Below are 20180 nucleotides of genomic sequence, written 5' to 3'. Positions count from 1 at the left end.
ACCCCCCCCGCAGCCCCCGTGATGCACCGGGGCCGCCGCGCCTCCCCCGCGGGGTGAGGGGACCCCCGGACCCTCGGGTGACACCCCCGGACCCTCACCCCCAGTCCCTCCCCCTCCAGTGACAACCCTGCCTGGCATGGGGGTCAGTCCCCCGGCATGTGAGGGGATCCGCGGGTGACACGCTCGATTCGTTTCCCCGGAGGTGAGGGGACCCGCGGGTGACATCCCTGGTCCCTCCCCCGTGGTGTCGGTGGACCGCCGGGCCCTTTGGTGACACCCCCGCCTGTGATGGGGATCCCTCCCCCGGGATGTGAGGGAACCCCTGGACCCTCGGGTGACACTCCAGCCGGGGATGGGGGTCTGTCCCACGGGATGTGAGGGGATCGCTGGATCCTCAGGTGACATCCCAGCCGGGGATGGGGGTCTGTCCCACAGGATATGAGGGGATCGCTGGACCCTCAGGTGACACCCCAGCCGGGGATGGGGGTCTGTCCCATGGGATGTGAGGGGACCCCTGGACCCTTTGGTGACATCCCAGCCGGGGATGGGGGTCTGTCCCCCAGGATATGAGGGGACCCCTGGACCCTCGGGTGACACTCCAGCCGGGGATGGGGGTCTGTCCCACGGGATGTGAGGGAACCCCTGGATCCCCCGTTCTGCCCCAGGCCGAGGATAGGGGTCCTTTCCCCCTGCTGTCACCTCACCGGGTGTGGTGATGGTGCTTTTGGGGGGTTGAGGTGAGCTGCCACCCAGGGTTGTCACCCCTCTCCTCCACCCTCTGAGGGGTCTCGAGTGTTCCTGGACACCTGTGTGAGGTGATGGGACATCCCCAGGCCTCGGTGGTTGATGATGGAGGGTTCCAGCAGGTCCCTCTCAGAACAGATGTTTCTGGGAATGACACACGTGTGTTGAATATCCCCCTTGGAAGTGTTACACCAAAATCGCGATGAGCATTTGCCCCATTCCTGCTTCACTTACGCCTCGTGGGTGCAATCCGGCTGTGTGGGGAACACCCTTGCTCTGTGTCACCTCCATCACTGGAGATGCTCCCTCAGGGAGTACTTATTGCTGGAATGCATCTTTCCTAAACAAAAAATACCACTTCACTGTGTTGTCCCAAGGAAACACAACCTGTTGGAGCTGTGTGAAGTTGGCCTGTRATGAGTTGTTGGAATTGGAGGTTGTGATGATAATATCCCCATCCCTTTGTGCAATAGGGATAACGGATTGGGAGTGAGCGTTGTCTTTGTGAAGTGGGCCGGTGATGGATGGGTATGGCTGGAAATAGGTGATGTGTTCCCTGTCTTTAAAAGAAAAAAGTTCGGGACTGTTCCTCGTGAACAAAGTATGTGTGCCGAGCCGTTTGCCCTTATCATTTTAGGGTGTTGTCCTACAAATACCCTACAAATACCCGTATCTCTGGCTTGTGTCGATGCCCCCACCCAAAGTGAGAYGTGTGCTCCRTGTGCTCTTAATTTCCATTTTCATAGAGTTTGTGGTGGACTTCCCTACGTTCACCTTGTGATACCTGGAATAAAAAGGGCTTTGAGGAATTGACAGGCATGGATCCATACAACCTGTGTGCCTGCTGCTGGGCTCACAGGCTACCTGCCATCCCTCTCCTTGCTGTCTGGAATACAATGACAGAGTGAGGGCTTCCAGGTTTTACTGTCAGCATGAAGATCCTGTTGTGATCTTTAGGGAACTGGCAAGCCACAGTGTTGTAGGTTGCGTGGTTTTCTGGCGTGGTCTGCAAGTTTGACTGTTTTATGGGGGAAATGGGCATGGAGGAGTCTGCTGGGAATGTTGCTGTAAGGAAGAAGAGTTGGGGTGACACCAGTGATGGAAAAAGAATCAGTTGAAAGTGAGAGGGAAAGCAAAAAGAGGTAGAGAAAGTGAGTACACTGGATAGAGGAAGATGAAAGTGATAACTTGGCTAAGCATGACCATGGAAACATGGATGTCAAGGATTAGGAAAAATAGTGGAAGAAAGACTTCAAGAATCAGGAGGAGATTGGGAAAGAGAGGGGAAGGGGGACAGTGTGGAACAAAGCTGGTGGTGCAATTAAGCTTCTTTCCAGAGGGCAAAACTTGTGTTTTGAAGATGAATGCTAAAAATACTTCAGTGAAAACACTTGCAGAGGAGCTGAATAACCATAAGTGAAGGATGGGTTTGGGGGCTGCTGAGTGCTGACAGCGGGATGCGAGCCATCCTTTGGAAGTCTAGGATGTGTACACTGGGTCACATCAGACTGTAAACCTCCTCCTGATAACATATGGGAACTTATTTGGTGGTCGCTCATGTGAACAAGTTGTATGTTGTCAAAATGTAAATATTTTCTTCCTTTTTTTTTTCCCTTAAATACAGTTTGTTTCCATAAAATGACATGAAGGTTACAAGTTGTAAACTCAAGTAAGCTTAATTATCTGTATACTTTGCTGTTCCCTGGGGACAGGCAATCTGGTGCTRGGGATCTCTCAGAAAATTTTGGTTGTATTTGTGAGGAAATGTTCCAATTTCTGTATCAAGTGTGGATTTCTAAACTCTTGGTGTTACTTGGATGAGATTTTTTAGATACTTTGGACTGCAGTTCTGTCAGGAAGCCTTTATTTTAGGTGTACAGCAAAAGAAAATGCGGGAAAAGATAGAGCTGGTGATGCTGCTTCACACCTTTGGCACTGTTTGTTAGCARAAGAGGCCAAACTGCCATGATTTGTGTCCTTTGGTAGCATTTGTAGCGTGCAGCTGGATATTCCTGGAGACAAGTCACTGGTAGATGCCAAACTTTGCTGTTTAATTATGGATGGCGTGCTCCTTGTCTGGGGATCTGGTATTCCATTTGTAGAACCTGAGTGAGTAACAAAATACTCCAGGGCTGCTGTTGTGATCTCCCTGGGWTGCTGGATTAGATGTGGCTGCTTTCTGTGATCCCAAGGCTCCTGTAGCAGGATGAGACCAGTGTATTCCCAGGAACAAAGGGGTGAGACAGGCTCCTTCCTGGGGTTCCTGGAGAGCTGGGATCAGCTTGGGGTGATGTGCTCTGCAGGGCTGGATGGGAAGTGGATTTGGTTTGGGTAGGCTCTGTCAAACCTCAGCTGAGGATTGGCTTTGCAGCRTTTCTCAGCCATGTCTGGCACGTTATTTCTGCAGGTACCTCTATCTTTTTGTGTGTCTACACATGTGGATAGAGCTTGAGCTGGAAGAAACTGAAAGCAAGTGCTCAGCCACTGGAACTGTAGGTACAGGGGTGTTCTGGGGTAGTTGTGTTTTGGTAAAGTTCGTCCGTTTGGCTGCTGCCGGCGTGGTTCGTTTCAGTCAGACTGGATGCCTTAATTGTGAATTGTAAAGATTGTTTCCACTGCTTGGGTGTTTATTGATCTGGCAGAATTTAGATAAGTGAAAGTGGAGCAGCCCTTTGTTCACTGTGCATTCACCTGAAAGTCAGACAGTTTAATAACYCTGCAGGAAAGCAAACGTTCGGGTGGAGATAAATTAACCCATTTAATAAAAAAACAAAGAGTCCCTTCAGTGTGGTGCATTCAGAGTACACACGCTCASAAGCAGTGTTGAAAATGCTCTGATTTAGGTGATAAACTCTTTGGGACACAGACTTGTTATGCATAACCCAAGTCATTGCTACYCAAGACATTTCTCTTGAGTGTGCCCATCTTAAATAYGAGCAGCAGYCTTGGAAGTGACCTTCAGGATTCYGTGTCCTGGCCGGCTGTACCCTCCCTTGAGTTCTGGGTGAGATGCTTGGGAGCACATCCTGTCCYCCTTTGCCCTGCATCAAGATAAGCTTTGTGGTCATGYCTTTGCAGCATAAAAGGCAAAAAACTTGCCTTTCCTTTTGCACAAGGAKAGGGATTGTGGGAAATTCCTGAAGGATTAGTACCCTGTAAGTYGTGCTGGAGCTGCATCCACATGGCTGGTTGGGCTGTCATGTAGGGACTGTTGGCTTGTGCTCACCCAAGCTTTGATTTGGAACCATTCTGGTGCCATTTAGGCATGGAAGGACCAGAGCATTCGAGTAAAGGATATTGAAAATGGAGCTGGTGCATATTTTGGCTATAACTGAAATCAGAGACGTTCTTGTATCTGCATCGTGCCTTTGTTGGTTTCTCAGCCTTAAATAAGAACTCAGATTAGGACAGCGATGGAAATATGGATGAAGAAGTAAAAATACCAAGATCATAGATGCACTTATTTAAAGTCYTAAATACCTCAAAATCTTACGTGTGAATTCTTGCTCAAAACCAACAGCACCCAAAAATGCACTGATGGTAGCAGAGAGTAGTCCTTATCTCCTTATCAGTGGATGGTGTCTTACCACTGGCAGAGCAAACACGACATGTCTGCTCTCAAATGTGCAGACTGAGTGTCTGTGGGAAGAAAACCAAAAACCAGATGTGTAGCTAACAATTTTTCAGAGCTGCTGTTTGCTCTTCCAGGGCCCCTAATATTTGCCTGCRCAGTCTGTTAGATTATACATTTGATGTGCTTGAGTTGGGTGGTCTTCACACCCCGCTGGATGGGTTGAGGCTTTAGAAATTGTTTTTAGAAGCCTTTTGTGGTCTTTTTAAACCATCAGGGCTCTTAAAATAACAAACTGCTGCCCTAATTCTGCTTTGGTTTTACTGGTGATAACCCTTAGATCAATAAGCTGATATGGACTTATAAAAAAAGTAGAAACTAGCCCTGTTGTTTTAAAAAAACTCAACAAAACAAAACATAAAACTAAACAGAGAAAAGAAATGCCCAAAAACCCCAGAAAACAAAAACAACAAAAAGAAACCCAGGTGGTTTTAGGTTTCAGATTTGGTAATATCTTTGGAGAAARCACAGAATATGTGTAATATATTGTTATTGTACTATATACAATATAAGGTAATACCCTCAGGAAAGCACAGAGTGAGTCAATACTTCCAAACCTGGGACTTACCAGTGCTCTGCTACATCATTACCTGTAAAGGTCATCAGGGAAGTATAAGCTGGTTATTATTGCTATTTTTTAAGTCTGTGTGAACTTCACTGAATGCAAGTCCACTGCCAGCTGTTATTAGGAAGTGTGAATAGTTACAGGAAGTTGGAAATATAAAGTGCTGGAGTGTGAACAGGAAGAGCTGCCTTCACAGTGTGCTCTCACCACTGAACACATGTGCTGAAAATAACATTTTAGRTTTAATGGTTCTTCCAAGGCTGAGTGTTGCAAGGCTTCAGCTTGAGAGAGGGGCTGGCGAGGGGGAATTTGGCCCAATTTGTGCCCTAAAGGTGTAGGGGCAAAAAAGGGTTTCTCTCTTGTGTTGAGGTGGTGTTGGAGCTGTGGTTTATTTGCTGCATTTCCACTTCTTGAGTGCTTCTGGATATCAGTCTGACAAGGAATTCACATATGGATAACTGCTCTAGAGGTGTCATATCAATATTTTGCAGAGCAAAAAAAATGCTGTACTGCTGTGACATTTTCAGAATTAGTTTCGGTCTGGCAGGGTTTGGTGTTTCAAAAATCCAAAACTCTGTGAAAGAGGAGAGGGTTCAGTGGTGCAGATTTGTTCCAATGTAGAAGATGGTTCTTTAATTTTTAATTAAATAAAAAGTATTATGGTGATGGTTATACATTGCTTACATTAGCACATAGGATTGTTTTTTTCAGTATGGGAGGCAAAATTAAAGTTAATAATTGTTCAAYAAAATCYAGGACTTGGTRATTCTGTGGGTCCCTTCCAATTCCATTTATTCTATGATCCTAAGAACCTCAGAGCTCGGACTTTCCCATTATACCAATTTTTCTCATTTTGTAAGTGTATGTATTGTCTAGTATTTTTTCTATCGTGTGGCTTTATTTTAAGAAAAATTCTGTTGGAATTCAGCATTTTATTGTCTTTAGATCTATTCTTCTTCCAGAATAAGGTTTTATTAACTTATAGGAGCAGCTGAAACACTGAGCCTTCTTGTTCCAAAGGGTCTGACCAGTGTCCTCGGGAAAATCTTCCCGCAGTGTGTTCCAGCATCCCTGCCTGGCTGCCTGCTGGATGTCCCTGCCCCTGTGACAGCGTGGCAGGAGGGAATGTGTCAGGACATCAGTTAATCACACTTATTGTGTGGCATATTAACATGAGCTGTCACAGGGGACTGTGTTAATGCACCCAGCTGAGCTTGGGCAGGGACACGGCCTTTCTGTGGTCCCTGTTAAAGGAACTGTCATTTCCGAGAGAGGAGCAAAAGAAAGAGGCAATAATATCTTTAAYTGCTGTGTTGAGGCTCGTGAGAACCTGCTTGTCAGGACATRAAGAGCCAYGTTCACTTGCAGAGGATGCTGAGATGGTGTTTTGTTCCTTCCATTAGCTTTCTTCTTCTAAAAACTTCATAAAATCTTTTTGAAAGTGCCAGGAATGGGCTGAAAGAGATGGTGAGAAGTTACCTGATCCATCCCTTTGCCTGACAGAAACACCTACATCAGTTTAACCTAGATTTTTATTGTTGTCTGATTGTCATTGATTTTTAATATTGTGTCAGTTTCCTTTTTAAAAACTCCTTAAACTTTTGTTGAAATTGTTAATTGTAAGAGGGAGTCAATCACAGCAGTTTCTGTCTTATAAAGAATTTATATACTCTGTAAACTTTCTGTAACGTTCAGTACATCACTTGCAAATCAGGTACAGAGCTGTTGCTGAAAGCTGTGTGTGCACAGASCCAGCCAGCAATTCCCCCTCAGTGTCCTAAATTAATGGGTGGTCACGTGCCATCAGGCTGTGGAGCAAGTGCTATTTCTTAGCTACTTTTTTGTCCTTCTAATTTATTGACAGAGTGTTTGTCTTTTATATCAGGGCATCAAAAATACGGAGCCTCAACAGAAAGGTGCACAGGGAGATGCTAAAGGCTTGTACCTTCCCAAACTCCTCCTAGTGATGACAGCCAATTTAGATGCTTGTGATGATTTTCTCAGCAATCTCTTGTCTTGTGTATTTTGATCAGTGCTTGATGCGGTTAATACCAGCTTGACATTTGAAATATCAGTTGGAATGAATGTTCCCTTGAAATGAATACCAACAATTCCTTCTCTCCTTAGCTCTGGCACAAGCTGGCTTCTGACTCACAGACCCTCACCCTGCTGTGGTGTTCATTCAGGTTTAGGAGGTGATTGTTGCAACAAGGAAAGTTCTAGGTTTTATTTGAAAGAAATGTTTTAAGCAATTTTAAGTGCTAAAGTGCAGTGATGGCAATAAAAGAGCAAGATCACTGAAATGCTTAATACTGGCCTGATTCTTACCTTTCWTTAAAAGTCAGAGACATTTAATTGAATGAAGTTGTCAGAACAGTAGTAGAAAAGAAACTTGCACTGAATTTGTGGTCAGACAAGAATAATCTGAGACCACTCCTAGCTATCTTGGTCAAAATGGCAAATCCATTTTGGCAGAGCATATATTGCCTTCCTAATACTGATGGAACTCTTTAAGTGCAGCTAAGAAATTAAGGTGGGATGGCTTTCTATCATTGTATGCCTTGAATTTATTTGGATTAATATGCAGTCATRGCCATATGGAAAGAGAATTAGTTTTTTGAAACTATTCTGGATTAACTTGGAACTAGAACTTGGGGGTTGGAACTGGATGATTTCTCCAGCCGTTTTATGATTCTACAAATGTCTGCAAAAATCTGAATTAAAGTCAGTATTATTTATTATCCTTTGTCTTCAGCATGTCACCACAGCTCGAAAAGAAGTTGTCAGTCCACACCCAATGTGCTCAGAGGTGATTTTTTTCCTCCTGTAAAGTTTTCAGTAGACCATGAGTTTTCATTGATGGGACTTGACTGTTCCTGTTATAGCAGAAATACAAGTAGCAGATGCCTCAGGACAATTGTGCAGCTTTACAGCAACAAAAACCAAAATTGTTTGCACATTTAAAATATCATGAGAGTGCCACCAGATTATCCATGCATCGATTATTCAAAGTGAGAAGCCGTAGCRTAGCCTGGGGTTTGCCTGTTTTCCCCTTGGAGGGGAGCTGCTGTCGATGTGCAGAGATGCTTCTTTGGGCACCAGAGTGTGTAGGACTTTTACTCAGAGGTGTGTCCTGCCTTGTGGAGTGTTGAAAGAGTCCACTGGGCCACAACAGGCACAGATGAAGTCTGATTTGAGTGCTGAGCAGGAAAGAAAATCGATTGAATGGTTGACATTGATTCTTCAAAATCAACCAGTAAGGGTTGGCTTTTATCTTTGTGCTGGCACATGTGCTATGGATGCAGGTTCATGCTTGTTAGATAATCACTGTGTTTTGTTTCAAACTCCCTGTAGAAAATGTCTGTTCACAAATGAAAGCCTTTCTGAAGAGGCTGCTGCAAATCTGGTTGGTGTTTAAGCTGAGAAGAAGCAGATGCTGTTCCATTTCCAGTGTAGATTGGTCTGGGGGAGAGCCCTATGGAGCTGTCACATCAGGTGGAGGTTCAGTTGTCTGTTTTTGGTCATTGGTAAACACAACCCTTCAAACAGCTCATRTTGTGTCTTAAAAACTGTTGTGGGTGTGGGGCTGCAGTTGATCTATGAGCTGTGTGTTAAATCAGGAGGGTCTTGGGGTAGCCAGGAGAGGGAAGGCCACTGTGCTCTGTTTCCAGAACACCTCCTGTGAGACGAGATGTTGGGGCTGAGCTGGCTAAAAATGCTCCCAACAGTCTGCAGCTGAAAGCCTGAGCTGTGGAATGGCTTGTATGGAAATAATATTTTTCTGAATTGGCCATTATGAATTCTTGCATGTGGGATGTTTTGTTTTAGGGAACTAGCAGAGTGAGTAACACAAGTTTTCAAACAGCCCAGCCCTGTTCCCAGCCTTCCCTGGTGTTTCTACAGTTGTAAACCCTGGGTAGGCTTTGTTAGTGCTTGAATTGGTGGTGAGAGAAGTACAGTGTGAAGAAAAGAACTTTGCTAGAATCTGGAAATTTTCATTTTTACAGCACAGGGCTTAAGGGTGTTATTCAGATTTTAATTTGTTGTACCAAATATGTGTTAACTCCACTTGGGCTTTACCTTTCTGAGGCTACAAACACTAACACTGGGATAAAGAGACATCATCAATCCCATCCATAAGAGATAGGATAATATAATTTAATGTACGAGTTAATATAAGAGAGAAAATTTATCTGGCTATAAGCTGAATAAAWGACCATAATAGATAAGTCTGGGGGTGGATGTTTTTGTGGAGTAATTAGCAGTAAAATATTTAACTGCTCATATTTAAGCACACGTTGATATATTGTGCTGACAATTAAAGTGGGTACAGACCTTCAGCAGCTGTCTGGATGCAGTGAGCTCCAGTGTTTTCCCTGCAACAGGCTCAACCCACGTTACTGAAAAATAATTATTTCCATCTGATCCTGTTTTCATAGACTCAGCACTTACACAGGTGCCGTGGGGAAGGATTAATGACAATTAAATGGTTTGTGGAGTAAAAACCAACCCAGAGAGGGCTGAGGWTTGTCTCAATGAGGGTGATCCATGCTTGAAAACAGGGAAAGGTGCTTTGGGCACAGTTGACATAAACTAAAGGTGTCGAATTGCAAATATGTCATTAAGCTTGGAAAAATGGGCTGTGTGTTTAAAACATTGCATGAACTGCCTAAATATTGAGTTAATTTTGAGGTCATGTCTAATACATATTCATGGCCAAGTAATTTGGGGAAAAGGAGAACTAACTCAAGGAAATGTAAATGTAAGCTCAAGGCTTCATGCAGAATTCTGGATCTTGGTGAATGGCTTTTAAGGAAATGCCACTGAAATGTAGTCCCATTAAGTGTTTGCCTTTGCCAGTGCCTGGATTGTTCTAATTAAAAAGGTGAAAGCTCTGTGTAAACAAACACTTGTGTTTGAAATGGATTTTATTGGTGTGACTTGGTTATATACATTTCATGGTCTGCTGACGCAACAAGTGGCTGCTTTTTAAAGACAGCACACTGCCAAAAAATGACTCAAATTGCTTTATTTGTCGGGTTTTGAGCGACACAACTCGAGAGATGCCAAGCAAAAGGATGCACAACTCCCAGGAAGTCTGAGCAAGCACCTCTTCCCCAACACCCACAGCCAGGAACACAGTAGTGACTCGTGGAGCTCCTGTCTTGGCTGCTCACAAACGTGATAAATGTTCATTTTATTGAGTTAACTCCAGCCTGAAAGCCTTGATTTTCATTCCTCATCAGGACGGTGTTGGTGAGCTTCTTAGCTKCATCGTGGCATTTCTCTCCAAAGTAATTTTTGCTATAACTGGAAACCAAACACTGTTTTGCCTGAAGCTGGTGCAAATCTGTCTTCCCGTGATGGGCTGGCACCACCCTATAGTGCCTCTCTGTTTTCCCTTAGTTTTTCAGTGTAGACAAGGCACAACTGTTTGTCTGACTTTTTCCTTTTAATTGAAAAATGTCCTGATGGTTTCTGATAGTTGCCAACACATGTTATTTTTAGCCTGAACTTTGCAGTCACTCAGTTATCTATGAAGTATTGGTAGTACATAATTCATTCGTCGTGGCTGAAATTAATTCGCTGTGTTCTTGTCCACCCCATGATCTCCTTTGAAATCCAGAAATGGAGCTCCAGGAGGGATCAGGTTACTGTTGAATATGACTACTGTGCATTTTGGTGTGTTATCACCAGTTTTCTGTAATTTGGCAGTTTGTATTTTACCTTCTGCAGTACATGCTCTGCATTTCCATTTATTTGGAAGCATCCAGCTCAACTTCGCTTGCTAAACCATTCAGATGGTTTAGTCTAGAAAAGGAAGACTTGAGTGCTGCCTACCTATTTATACAACAAAAACTGGGGGAACCATGGTTTGTGAATGTGAGCAGTTGTCGTTTTGACCACTGAGGTACACAATGAGTTATATGAAGTCTTAAAACAAAAAACCTCCACAACCAAACAAACCCAACTCCATGCATCTGTAATAAGTCTCTCCAACTCTCACTTTCTTTATTTGCCCTTAGACTGACATTATTGTCAAGCTCTAATGGAGGAGGGGAAATCTAACAGCTTTAAAATCACACACTGCTATCTGCTGTGTGACCTTTTTCCAGTTGATGGTTCAATTTATTTAGGTGATAAAGAAAACACTGAGGCATGTGAAGTCTATCTTCTTGACAGATGCGAGCTTACTGAAACTTTTTCCTCATCCTTTTCTCCTTCCCCACATTCATGGTCAGCCTTTTGTTTTTACAAAGTGATCCATAGATTTTTCTTTGAGATTTAAATGCTTTCTAATCTCTTCAAGGTTTACAGAACTGCACCTGGCTGCTAGGGTATAGAAAAGCAGATGGGCTGATGGTTGGGAAGATATCCTGAGAGAGATGTTTGCCTTTTGTGCCAAGTGGTGCATGGTGTATGCAAAAGGCTTGGTGTGAAATGTGAGGGCTTGGTCAGGTCTGTGAGGTTATTTTTGTAAATAACATTAAATGTGAAAAAGGGAAATGTTCAGTGTTAGTGAGCCATAGTAGCTGATAGACCTCATCAAGTGGGTCACATCCCTGCCCATGGCAAGGGGCTGGAAGTAGATAGTCTTTAGGGTCTCTTCCAACCCAAGCCATTCCCTGACACAGGTAACTGGTAGAACCTGGTCCAGATTTTTCCTGAAATTATGACTAAAACTTCCAGGATTGCTGCTAAAAGTGTTTGTTATTGTTTCATATTCAACAGTGATTCATATGAAAGTCTGTTTCAATATTAGATTATGTCTGCCCGTCAGTAAAAAATATTTATTGAAATAGGCTTGTCATAACTTCTGCTCTTACTAAAAGGTCCCTGAACATTGCAGAGATGTGAACTGGGCTGCTGGTGGTCTGCAGCTGCTGATTGAGGGATTTGCTTGACTTGTGTCATCCCTAGGAACAAGGAACTGCAATTCCCATGAAGCTGGATTGATTGATTCACATCTTTCCTCCCAAGTTCAAAGAAATCTTGAGAGCTCAAGGTTCTCTTGCCTGTCAGGAAGCTTTGCATTGAAATTCCAAGATTTTTTAAGACATCGTGCGAGTGCTGGTATCAAACTCTCCAAATTATTTTGGAACAGTCCTATTCTTTAACTCCCTCTTTTTTCCTCACTTACTTTGAAACACCTCCCTTGCCCCAAGAGCAAAAACTCCTGAGCAATGTCAGAGCTGCATATCATGGGTTTTCTCTGTCAGTAATATGTTAAATGAAAGGTGCATTAGTAGGATTTTTATTGAGTATCCTGTTGGAATAAGTAGGTTCTGTCATGCACCACTGACTCATTTCAATTGGAATACCACAGTTGAGTAAAAGAAAATAATTGAGTCATGGGTTTCTTACTTAAAGTGTGTCTGATATCATCTTTTGCAATAAAATTTTATGAGGGTGAAATGAATTTGGAGAGCTGATTTAATATGGACAGCTCTTTTCCTCTTGTGTTGGGGTGGCTTTCTGAGCTTAAGAAGAATATAGCAGTTTGGAAAATATTTGCAAAAGATAAAATCATTGAATTAGCAATATCAATATCTATAGTAAGATATTTTCTCCTGAGTTTTGCAATGCTGTCTACKAAGCAGACAGTCTGTTGGATAAGCACACCCTGGTTTGCTCGAGATAGTTTTATCTGTGTTAGCTCAAACCAGTAATTTAAATTTTTAAGTGAAGCTGGTGGGTTTTATATATATAATTTTATTTTCTTTCCTAACCTGAATTAGGGAAACTTTCTGCATCCTTCTGTCTGGACAGATCAGTGCCACTCAGAGCTTCCAGAGAAGGAAAGCTGATGAGCAGCTGAGAGCAGTGRCCTGTCAGTCAGACTGCATTTTTCAGGAAGGATGTGAACTGGGACCACCTGAAGAGGTCCRTGGCCTCATGCAGTCCTGTCTGAAACAGCAGGACATGACTGATATCAAAATGCCAACAAATGTCCCCAGCATTCCCRTGTACTTTTGTGCCAGTGAAATGGCATTTTTGCTGGTGTGATACTTTGAGAGAAGGCAGACACGACTAAAATAAATGGTAATGGCAGACGAGCGTTATCTTCCTGATATCTGAAATCTTATCAGGAACGTAAGACTTGGTTTGAAGAAAAAAAAAAAACAGAACAAAATAGAAGAAAACATCCCAAGACAAAACACGCAACCTAAAAGTTAATTTGTAGATTTCTTGTTAGACTTGCCTCTGTGGGCTCTTTTGGACRGTGGCTGAGAATCTCTTTACAGCCCTGAACTAGTAATTGCTAATTTAATACTAATAATAAACTGAAGTGCCCCAGGCCTGGGCTGTGTTCTCTGGGTTCATTTTTTTTTTCTCAGGGAGCAGCTGCAGGGATGGAGCCCCAGTGATGGTGGCCATGCCCTGAGCAAGGAGCTGGTGTAAARCTGCTCTCAGTTCACACTGGTGTGRCACCAGCMCAGCACAGCACAARCTCTCAGCACAGCCTCTACTGAGGTGCCACAGCAGCGTTTCAGGGGTGTAAACACACCCCCACCCGTGTGTGGAATGTAGATGGTGGTGGTGTTAGATCTCACTACTGCCCTACATTTGCACACCGTGTCCTAGCCTGGATTAGCCAAACAGTTATCTAATGGTTTTCTCCTGGGTGCTGCTCTGCTGCAGAAGGTTTGGGTCCTGCGTGTGAGCCTGTCTTTGGGTCAGAGAGGAATTTTGGCAGAAAAGGGAGCTGMCCTGGGAGAGCATAAGGGCTGCAAAGGAGAGGAGCTCAGCTTGGGACCTGCGTATAGGTTTCAAACAGTGCAGGGGGTGTTGGAAGCAAAGCAGAACCTGGCTGCGCATCACAGAAGCCACGAGAGTTTGGAGGAGTTGGTTTTAATCTTTTAATTTCCTTGCTCCTTGGTATTGTTCCTCTGCAGAGACTCTGTCTTGTCATTGGTGTACATTTTCCAGTGATTTCTGGGAGCTTTGGGTTAAGGCTTTTATGAGGAATTTGGAGCTCAGCTGTGCATTACCAGCACATTCTCATGAATTGAGATCATTCCAYTGCATGTGTGACTTGGGTCAAGTTTGACAGGAAGCTGCAGCCCTGGAAGCAGAATGGATGTAGGAATCCCCATGTACTGAGCTGCTTGAGCACACCAGTGTGAACCAGAAAAGCTGCAGAAAAATGAGATCTCTGCACCAGCAGGCAAGGAGGGAGCACAGCTCCTCCTTTGTGGAGGATAGGAATGAAACTTCTAGGTTAGAATTTCTTCTTGGGTTCTCTGTTTGTTTTTTTCTCTCCTCCTTTCTAGGTTTAGCTTTTTTTTTCTTCCCCCACTCTAGTCATCTTTTTCCCTGCAGCTCCTGGAGCAGGTTCCTGTTCCATTCCTCCAGGGCAGAGGGGAACTCCTGCAATTGCAAGCTGCACAAGTAAACAAACACTTGCTGCCCTGCCCTGGAGAGTCGAGCTGCTGCTGGCAATTAAAGACAGTAAGCTGCTCCCCACCAATGTAAATTATTGCAGACTAATCACTGCCCATCCCTCATCCCAGAGGAAGTGGAATTTCAGCAAAGCAGCATTGGGGTTTTTCTAATGCTTTGCTGCTCCTGTCAGTCTCTGGGAGTTCCTAAAACTACTCCRAGAACCTCTCCTCTTGTTTTCCTAGGGAAAAGAGCTTCCATCTGCAGTAGCGTCCATCCTGTTTGACAGCAAGTTGAGCTCAGCCTGGGGACTTTGATCTGCATTGTTCTGGCCAGTCTTGTCCTATTTGTTTAGAATTGTGTTCGTCTTTGTTTACTGGGCTCATAAATGATAACATTTCCTCCAGGAGTTTGAGAGTTGCTGTTCACGTTAATGTTGTATCAGAAGGCAGTGCTATGTGSTTTCCACTTCTTAAAAATTATATGGGTTTGAAAATATGACATGTACTCGCTTTYCTTTTTTACAAAATAAATATGGAAGTAGCTCCAATATAAAATAGGGGTAATAATTCTTCTGCCCCTCCTGTGAGGGCTGTAGAGTTTCCTGAGACGRGTTGAGAAATGCAAGTTATCGTTACTGGATTTCCTCTTCCTGTGCAGCCACAGCGTTTGGCTGACACACTGTGAAATGTGGACCCCAGTTATCAACATGTTTTCAGCTTTGAGGGTCGTTCAAAAATTCCTTTTTTCAGCTGTTGTGGGAAAAAAAAATACAGAGACCATTGACACCATGACAGAAGAGACCATGACCATGACAGAAAGATCTGTCATGACAGTGTTCTCTGTGTTTTGTTTAGAGCCCTTGCAAAGAGGCTCCTGAAATATTAATGGCTTTCTGCTTTGTGAGACATCACATTGCGGTGGTGCRGGCTCTGTATCCTCTCTGTGTTCCTGAAACACGTGTGGTTTAGATGCCTTTTATATATTTTAATACAAAGTGGCTGTTTGAGTGGTCCGTGTTCTCCCAGAGGACCCAAAACTCACTTCATGGATCAARAAAATAAAGGGCTGTAAGGCAATTTACCATCCAGACTATTGTGGAGGAGAGTGATTTAAAACGTTTGTAGTGGCTTGGAAAAAAAGGAAAACCCAAAGCAGTGATTGAAAGGCTTGAAATGACTGAGTTAATGTGACAACTGCCCTCTCCTCTGGCTGGGTCTGTGGCAGGGGTGATTGTGCACCATTAATGTCTGTAGAGCTCAGTGGTACCTGTTTGCAGGACTTGGTTTGAAATGAAGAGTGAGACATCATTTATTTAATAGAGAGCATTAAAGAATGACTTTCTGATGAAGCAAGTTAGGTGTTAAACACTTTTCAGGTGAACCACTTACTTATGTAATTATCTCTCGTTTACATTATAATAAATGTTTCTCCGGAGAGTTTAGCCAATCATGAAATGCAATTAATTTTCAAATGCTCTTCAGCAACAATTGAGACACTAGAGACCAAAATCCCTTGTCAGTGTGTACATTTTTAAGCTTCCCTGCTAAAGGGAAGCAGCATCAGCTCAGCTGATTGTGGAGTTGTTAAGTTCTAGGATTTTTAAGTGTTTAATTTGTGCCTATCACTGCAAGTCTGGAGCACTGGGCTCGATACCCAAGTTGTGTAAGCCTGCTATCTCCCCTTACTTACCACAACACTCAGGAGGCTCAGGGTGCTTCTCTTGAACTTAGGCCCAGCACTGGGTGAGGATGGAGGAGTTAAAATGCTCTTGATTTTTGTCTGGGATTCCGATTGCTGTGTGATACCTTGTACACAGCTGTGTTGCAGTTTGTCCATGTATAAAATGGGAATATCCCAAATCTCGTGTCTCTAAGGTCTATGTAGAGAGGTGTGAGTGGAAGTGACTGCTTGATGAATGTATCCTCTGTGGACAGCAGTCTAAACATCATYCTGCTTGAGGTTACTTAATTGACTTTCTAACCAAAATGTTGCGGTCACTTTTGTTCCAGCTCTCCTTAGTGTGCTGATAAGATAAAATAGTTTGTGRAATTCCACCTTCTGCAATTGCTTGGTCCAACTTGGCTTGGAAAGCTTTTGAAGAATGGATGAATTTACTGCAGCCTTCRGTTTCCAGATGAATTGCTGCTGTGGCTGGAGTAGGGATCTCCATTTGAATGGAGCTGGATTTTGAACAGTGGAAAGAAGCAAAGTGATGTTGTTAGCCCTCACCTACACCAAGCAGACCTGTTTCTGCAGCTGGCTCTGGTTTTTCTGCTGTTAAGCCTCGGGCCCCAGTGCAGATACTGTTCCAGCCACCCTGGATTGCAGGGGACAGATGGGCTTGGGTAGAGAAGGGCTTACAGCCGGCTGCAGAGGCTTCCAGCCCCGGGCATTCGCAGATCCCAAGCAGTGGAACCTGCAAATCTCACGTATTTAGAAGTTGAAGAAGAGGAAGAGCTTTTATCCTTTCATRCTTGCAAAATCCAATGTAGGAAAGCCCTTGCCACCGATACTCTCTGTTCATAGCAAACAAATGAAACCACTTTGGTTGAATTTGTGCATTTTCCTGAGGCTTTCTCCTCAGCCAGGGTAAAAGAGGAAAGGAGGCTTTATTTACAGATGTCGCTTTCGGAAAGAGCCTCGCACGGTGATATTATCTGTAAATACATCTTTGGGCATCAGACATCTTTCCGTTTATTTAGAAACAGGAGATAAAGATTCTCTGACATGGCAGTGAATGCTAGACAAATTCCTACACTCCTTTTTGTTGCCTCAGAGTCACATACGCAGTTTAAAATGAGTCCGAATCTGCTGTTATATCACCCTGTTGCTTCCAGCAGAATACTCGCATTTTTATTGTGACCTACAAATCTTGGTCCTCGCTGTTTACACTAACCTCTAAGCGTAAGAGACCAGAATGCTCTGGATTTTCTGCCTTGTGCCTGGATGTGTCTCTGAGGCTGAACCTGGTGGGATTGGGGTCTGAGCTCCTGGAGCTGTTTGGATGTTCCCTGTAAATACAGGGCAGCCCGTGGGTTTCAGCAGCGTGGATTTTGTAAGCACCTACACACAGATCACAGTCAGATCATTATGTTGATCTAAACCATTTTGTAATCCTCTACAATCTGGGTTTAGAGACTGTTATTAGTGTCACAAATAAAAGCTTGTGACTTCTTTAGTTCTCGGGATAAAAGAAGCCATGTACTTTCAGGGAATTACATATTAAAATTAAAGCAACATAAACATGTGGGAGTTTGAGGATAGTTATCCCACTTTTCAAGACTGAGCCCTGAATTCACACGCTTGCAAGAGAAATTGATTAATTTTTATTTCATAGTTGATCATGTAGTCAGAAATTGTGTACCCTGAATTCACACGATTGCAAGAGAAATTGATTTTTATTTCATAGTTGATCATGTASTCAGAGAAATTGTGTACCCCGAATTCCCACAATTGCAATAGAAATTGATTAATTTTTATTTCATAGTTGATCATGTAGTCTGTAGAGCTAAACCAGGAGCATAAGGCATGAAACAATCTTTTAAAAAGCTTTCTTTCTCTGTAACTTGAAGCTTTAAATGCGGCTCAAAGAACTGTATTTTATTTGAGTTTTTTTTCCTGTTGGTTTTTTTTTCAACTGAGCATAAAGGAAGCACACCCCTTTTTGCCCAGACAGGTCGCAGATTTAGAAATGGATAGRAAAGTACTTAAGAGTTCTATTTTCTCACAAACTGTTTCCTAAGCTCATGAAAAGCCTCTTCAAAASGATCCCGACAGAAAGTGATTTCAGCTCTTGTTACATTCCAGTATGTAATGGATATCTTGCCATTACAAACAGCAGCGGGTTCCAGCCTCCATCCCGGGAGGGGAAGCGGGAGGGTGTGGGATGCACAGCCAGCATCTCGGGGTGGATGCGGTGCTGGATATGGCTCTCTGGGTGATTGGATCTCGCCCTGGCTGATGTGCCATTCCCTGCAGGTACCTGAAGGAGTTCCGCACGGAGCAGTGCCCTCTGTTCGTGCAGCACAAGTGCACTCAGCACCGGCCCTACACCTGCTTCCACTGGCACTTTGTCAACCAGCGCCGGCGCAGGTCCATCCGCCGCCGTGACGGCACCTTCAACTACAGCCCCGACATCTACTGCACCAAGTATGACGAGACCACGGGAATCTGCCCCGAAGGAGATGAGTGAGTAAAGGCTGCACCCTGCTTTTCAGGCATTAGGCTTTTGGGATCAGGCCAGGTGATGATTCCAGCCGGTTCTTGTAGAGATGAGGCAAGTCAGCAGTAAAGCAGCTTTGTCACATACGTAACATGAGACCAGATGTAAAATCTGGAATAGCAGCCTGCGTGCTSCAGGCCTGCTGCAGAGACAATACTGAGGGTGACTTACATGGGAGTTCAGCTCTTGGAACTCACTGTCCCTTGTGAGCCTCTGCATCTCCACCAAAGTTGAGGTGGGAAAAACAGCTCAGTGACAAATGGGTTTGGAAACACTGTGTTCTCTAAATCCCTGACTCGAAGCTCGTGCTCTCTAACAGAGTAACTTAGTGTTTCACAGATTAAGGAGCTTTGTCCTCCCCTCTGCCCCCCAAGTTATCTGTCCCAGCTTTTTTAATCATATCAGGTTATTTTGTCTTCCTGAACCTTTAAGAAGCCAGTAGAGAACCAAGAGTTAACCAGAATGAGGAAGAGTTTGGGTTTTTTGGGTGTTCTCCCCTCCGTGACTGCAGTAAGTTTAATTGGGGCAAAACCTCAAATGTTTCTCTGGTGCGTGTGGCAGCCCCAGCAGTTAAGGGGTTAACCCAGCAATATACAATATAGCTTTAGCCATGTGACAGATATAGGATAAATAATGTAGCCAAACYGTGGTCAAATATGGAAAATGTTTTATAGAGAGCTGTTGTAAAAAGATGGAATTTCAGTTCCTTTTTGTGGTGCCAGTATAAACATACAAAAATGCAATTTACTGGCAAAATGGTATTTTTTTTTTTCAACCCTGTTAAGTAAAGTTTTTGCGACTACAGCAGAATAGTCCTTCAGGCCTGAGGCTTTGGTTACAATACRTTTTTCCTTGTTACAAGAGATCTTGGAAGGAACTGGAAATGGGTTGTTTRTGGGCTTTGACTTCTAGACCCCTGGTATCAACCAGATACCTGGCTCACACTCAGTGAATGAAAGCTGTTGTCAGCTAGGAACCTTTGCTGATTTGTATTTTAGTTTCATGCTGCAATATCTCAATTTTGCCCATTCCATCTTGTTATTTTTCAGGTTTATTTCTCAGTGTAGATTGTTTTTCTGCCTAAGAAGGGAAACAATACTCAAGTTRAAATGGTAGTGTTGTAATTCTCCTTCCTCGTCCTGTGTCCTTGCTCTTTTCCAGATCCCTGGCAGCCATTCATCCGGAATAATAAAGCACTGCTGGATTAATAATCCAGTTGTTTTTTAGGGAGGGAAACTCTTATATCCTGTGCAATGACAGGTTGGGGGTTCTCTGAAGTGTTGGAAGGCACAGCATAAGGGAAGGGRCAGATTTAGCAAAGGTGGTGTCAACTGCAGCATCTTCTATCAGCAAAGCGTCTCCTGGTAGGGTTGAATCCCTTGCCCGTGTGATTAAACCTCATCTGCTCCTCCCCTCTTCCTTCTTCAGGTGTCCCTTCTTGCATAGAACTACTGGAGACACAGAGAGGAGATATCACCTGCGCTACTACAAAACTGGAATCTGCATCCATGAGACAGACTCCAAGGGAAACTGCACCAAGAACGGAGTCCACTGCGCCTTCGCCCATGGGCCCCACGACCTGCGCTCGCCCGTGTATGACATCAGGTGAGTCGAGCTTGAGACTCCTAGGA

General features: G+C 43.8%; 1 protein-coding gene across 5 annotated transcripts in view; it reads left to right on the top strand.

The window, feature by feature from the left end:
* Positions 1-20180, top strand: part of UNK (unk zinc finger) — a 45100-nt gene that overhangs the window by 336 nt on the left and 24584 nt on the right. For all 5 annotated transcript variants that reach the window (XM_057378979.1, XM_057378976.1, XM_057378978.1 and 2 more), the window contains exons 2-3: positions 18306-18515; positions 19978-20154. In XM_057378979.1, the coding sequence (XP_057234962.1) occupies positions 18306-18515; positions 19978-20154 (387 nt within the window). The remainder of the gene's footprint in view (positions 1-18305; positions 18516-19977; positions 20155-20180) is intronic.

The sequence above is a fragment of the Malurus melanocephalus genome, unplaced genomic scaffold (genome assembly GCF_030028575.1).
Source record: "Malurus melanocephalus ecotype Western Australia unplaced genomic scaffold, MMel_1.1 scaffold_381, whole genome shotgun sequence".
In the NCBI taxonomy this organism is placed as follows: domain Eukaryota; kingdom Metazoa; phylum Chordata; class Aves; order Passeriformes; family Maluridae; genus Malurus; species Malurus melanocephalus.
The sequence above is the reverse complement of the archived record's forward strand: the minus strand, read 5'-3'. Positions and strand labels throughout refer to the sequence as shown.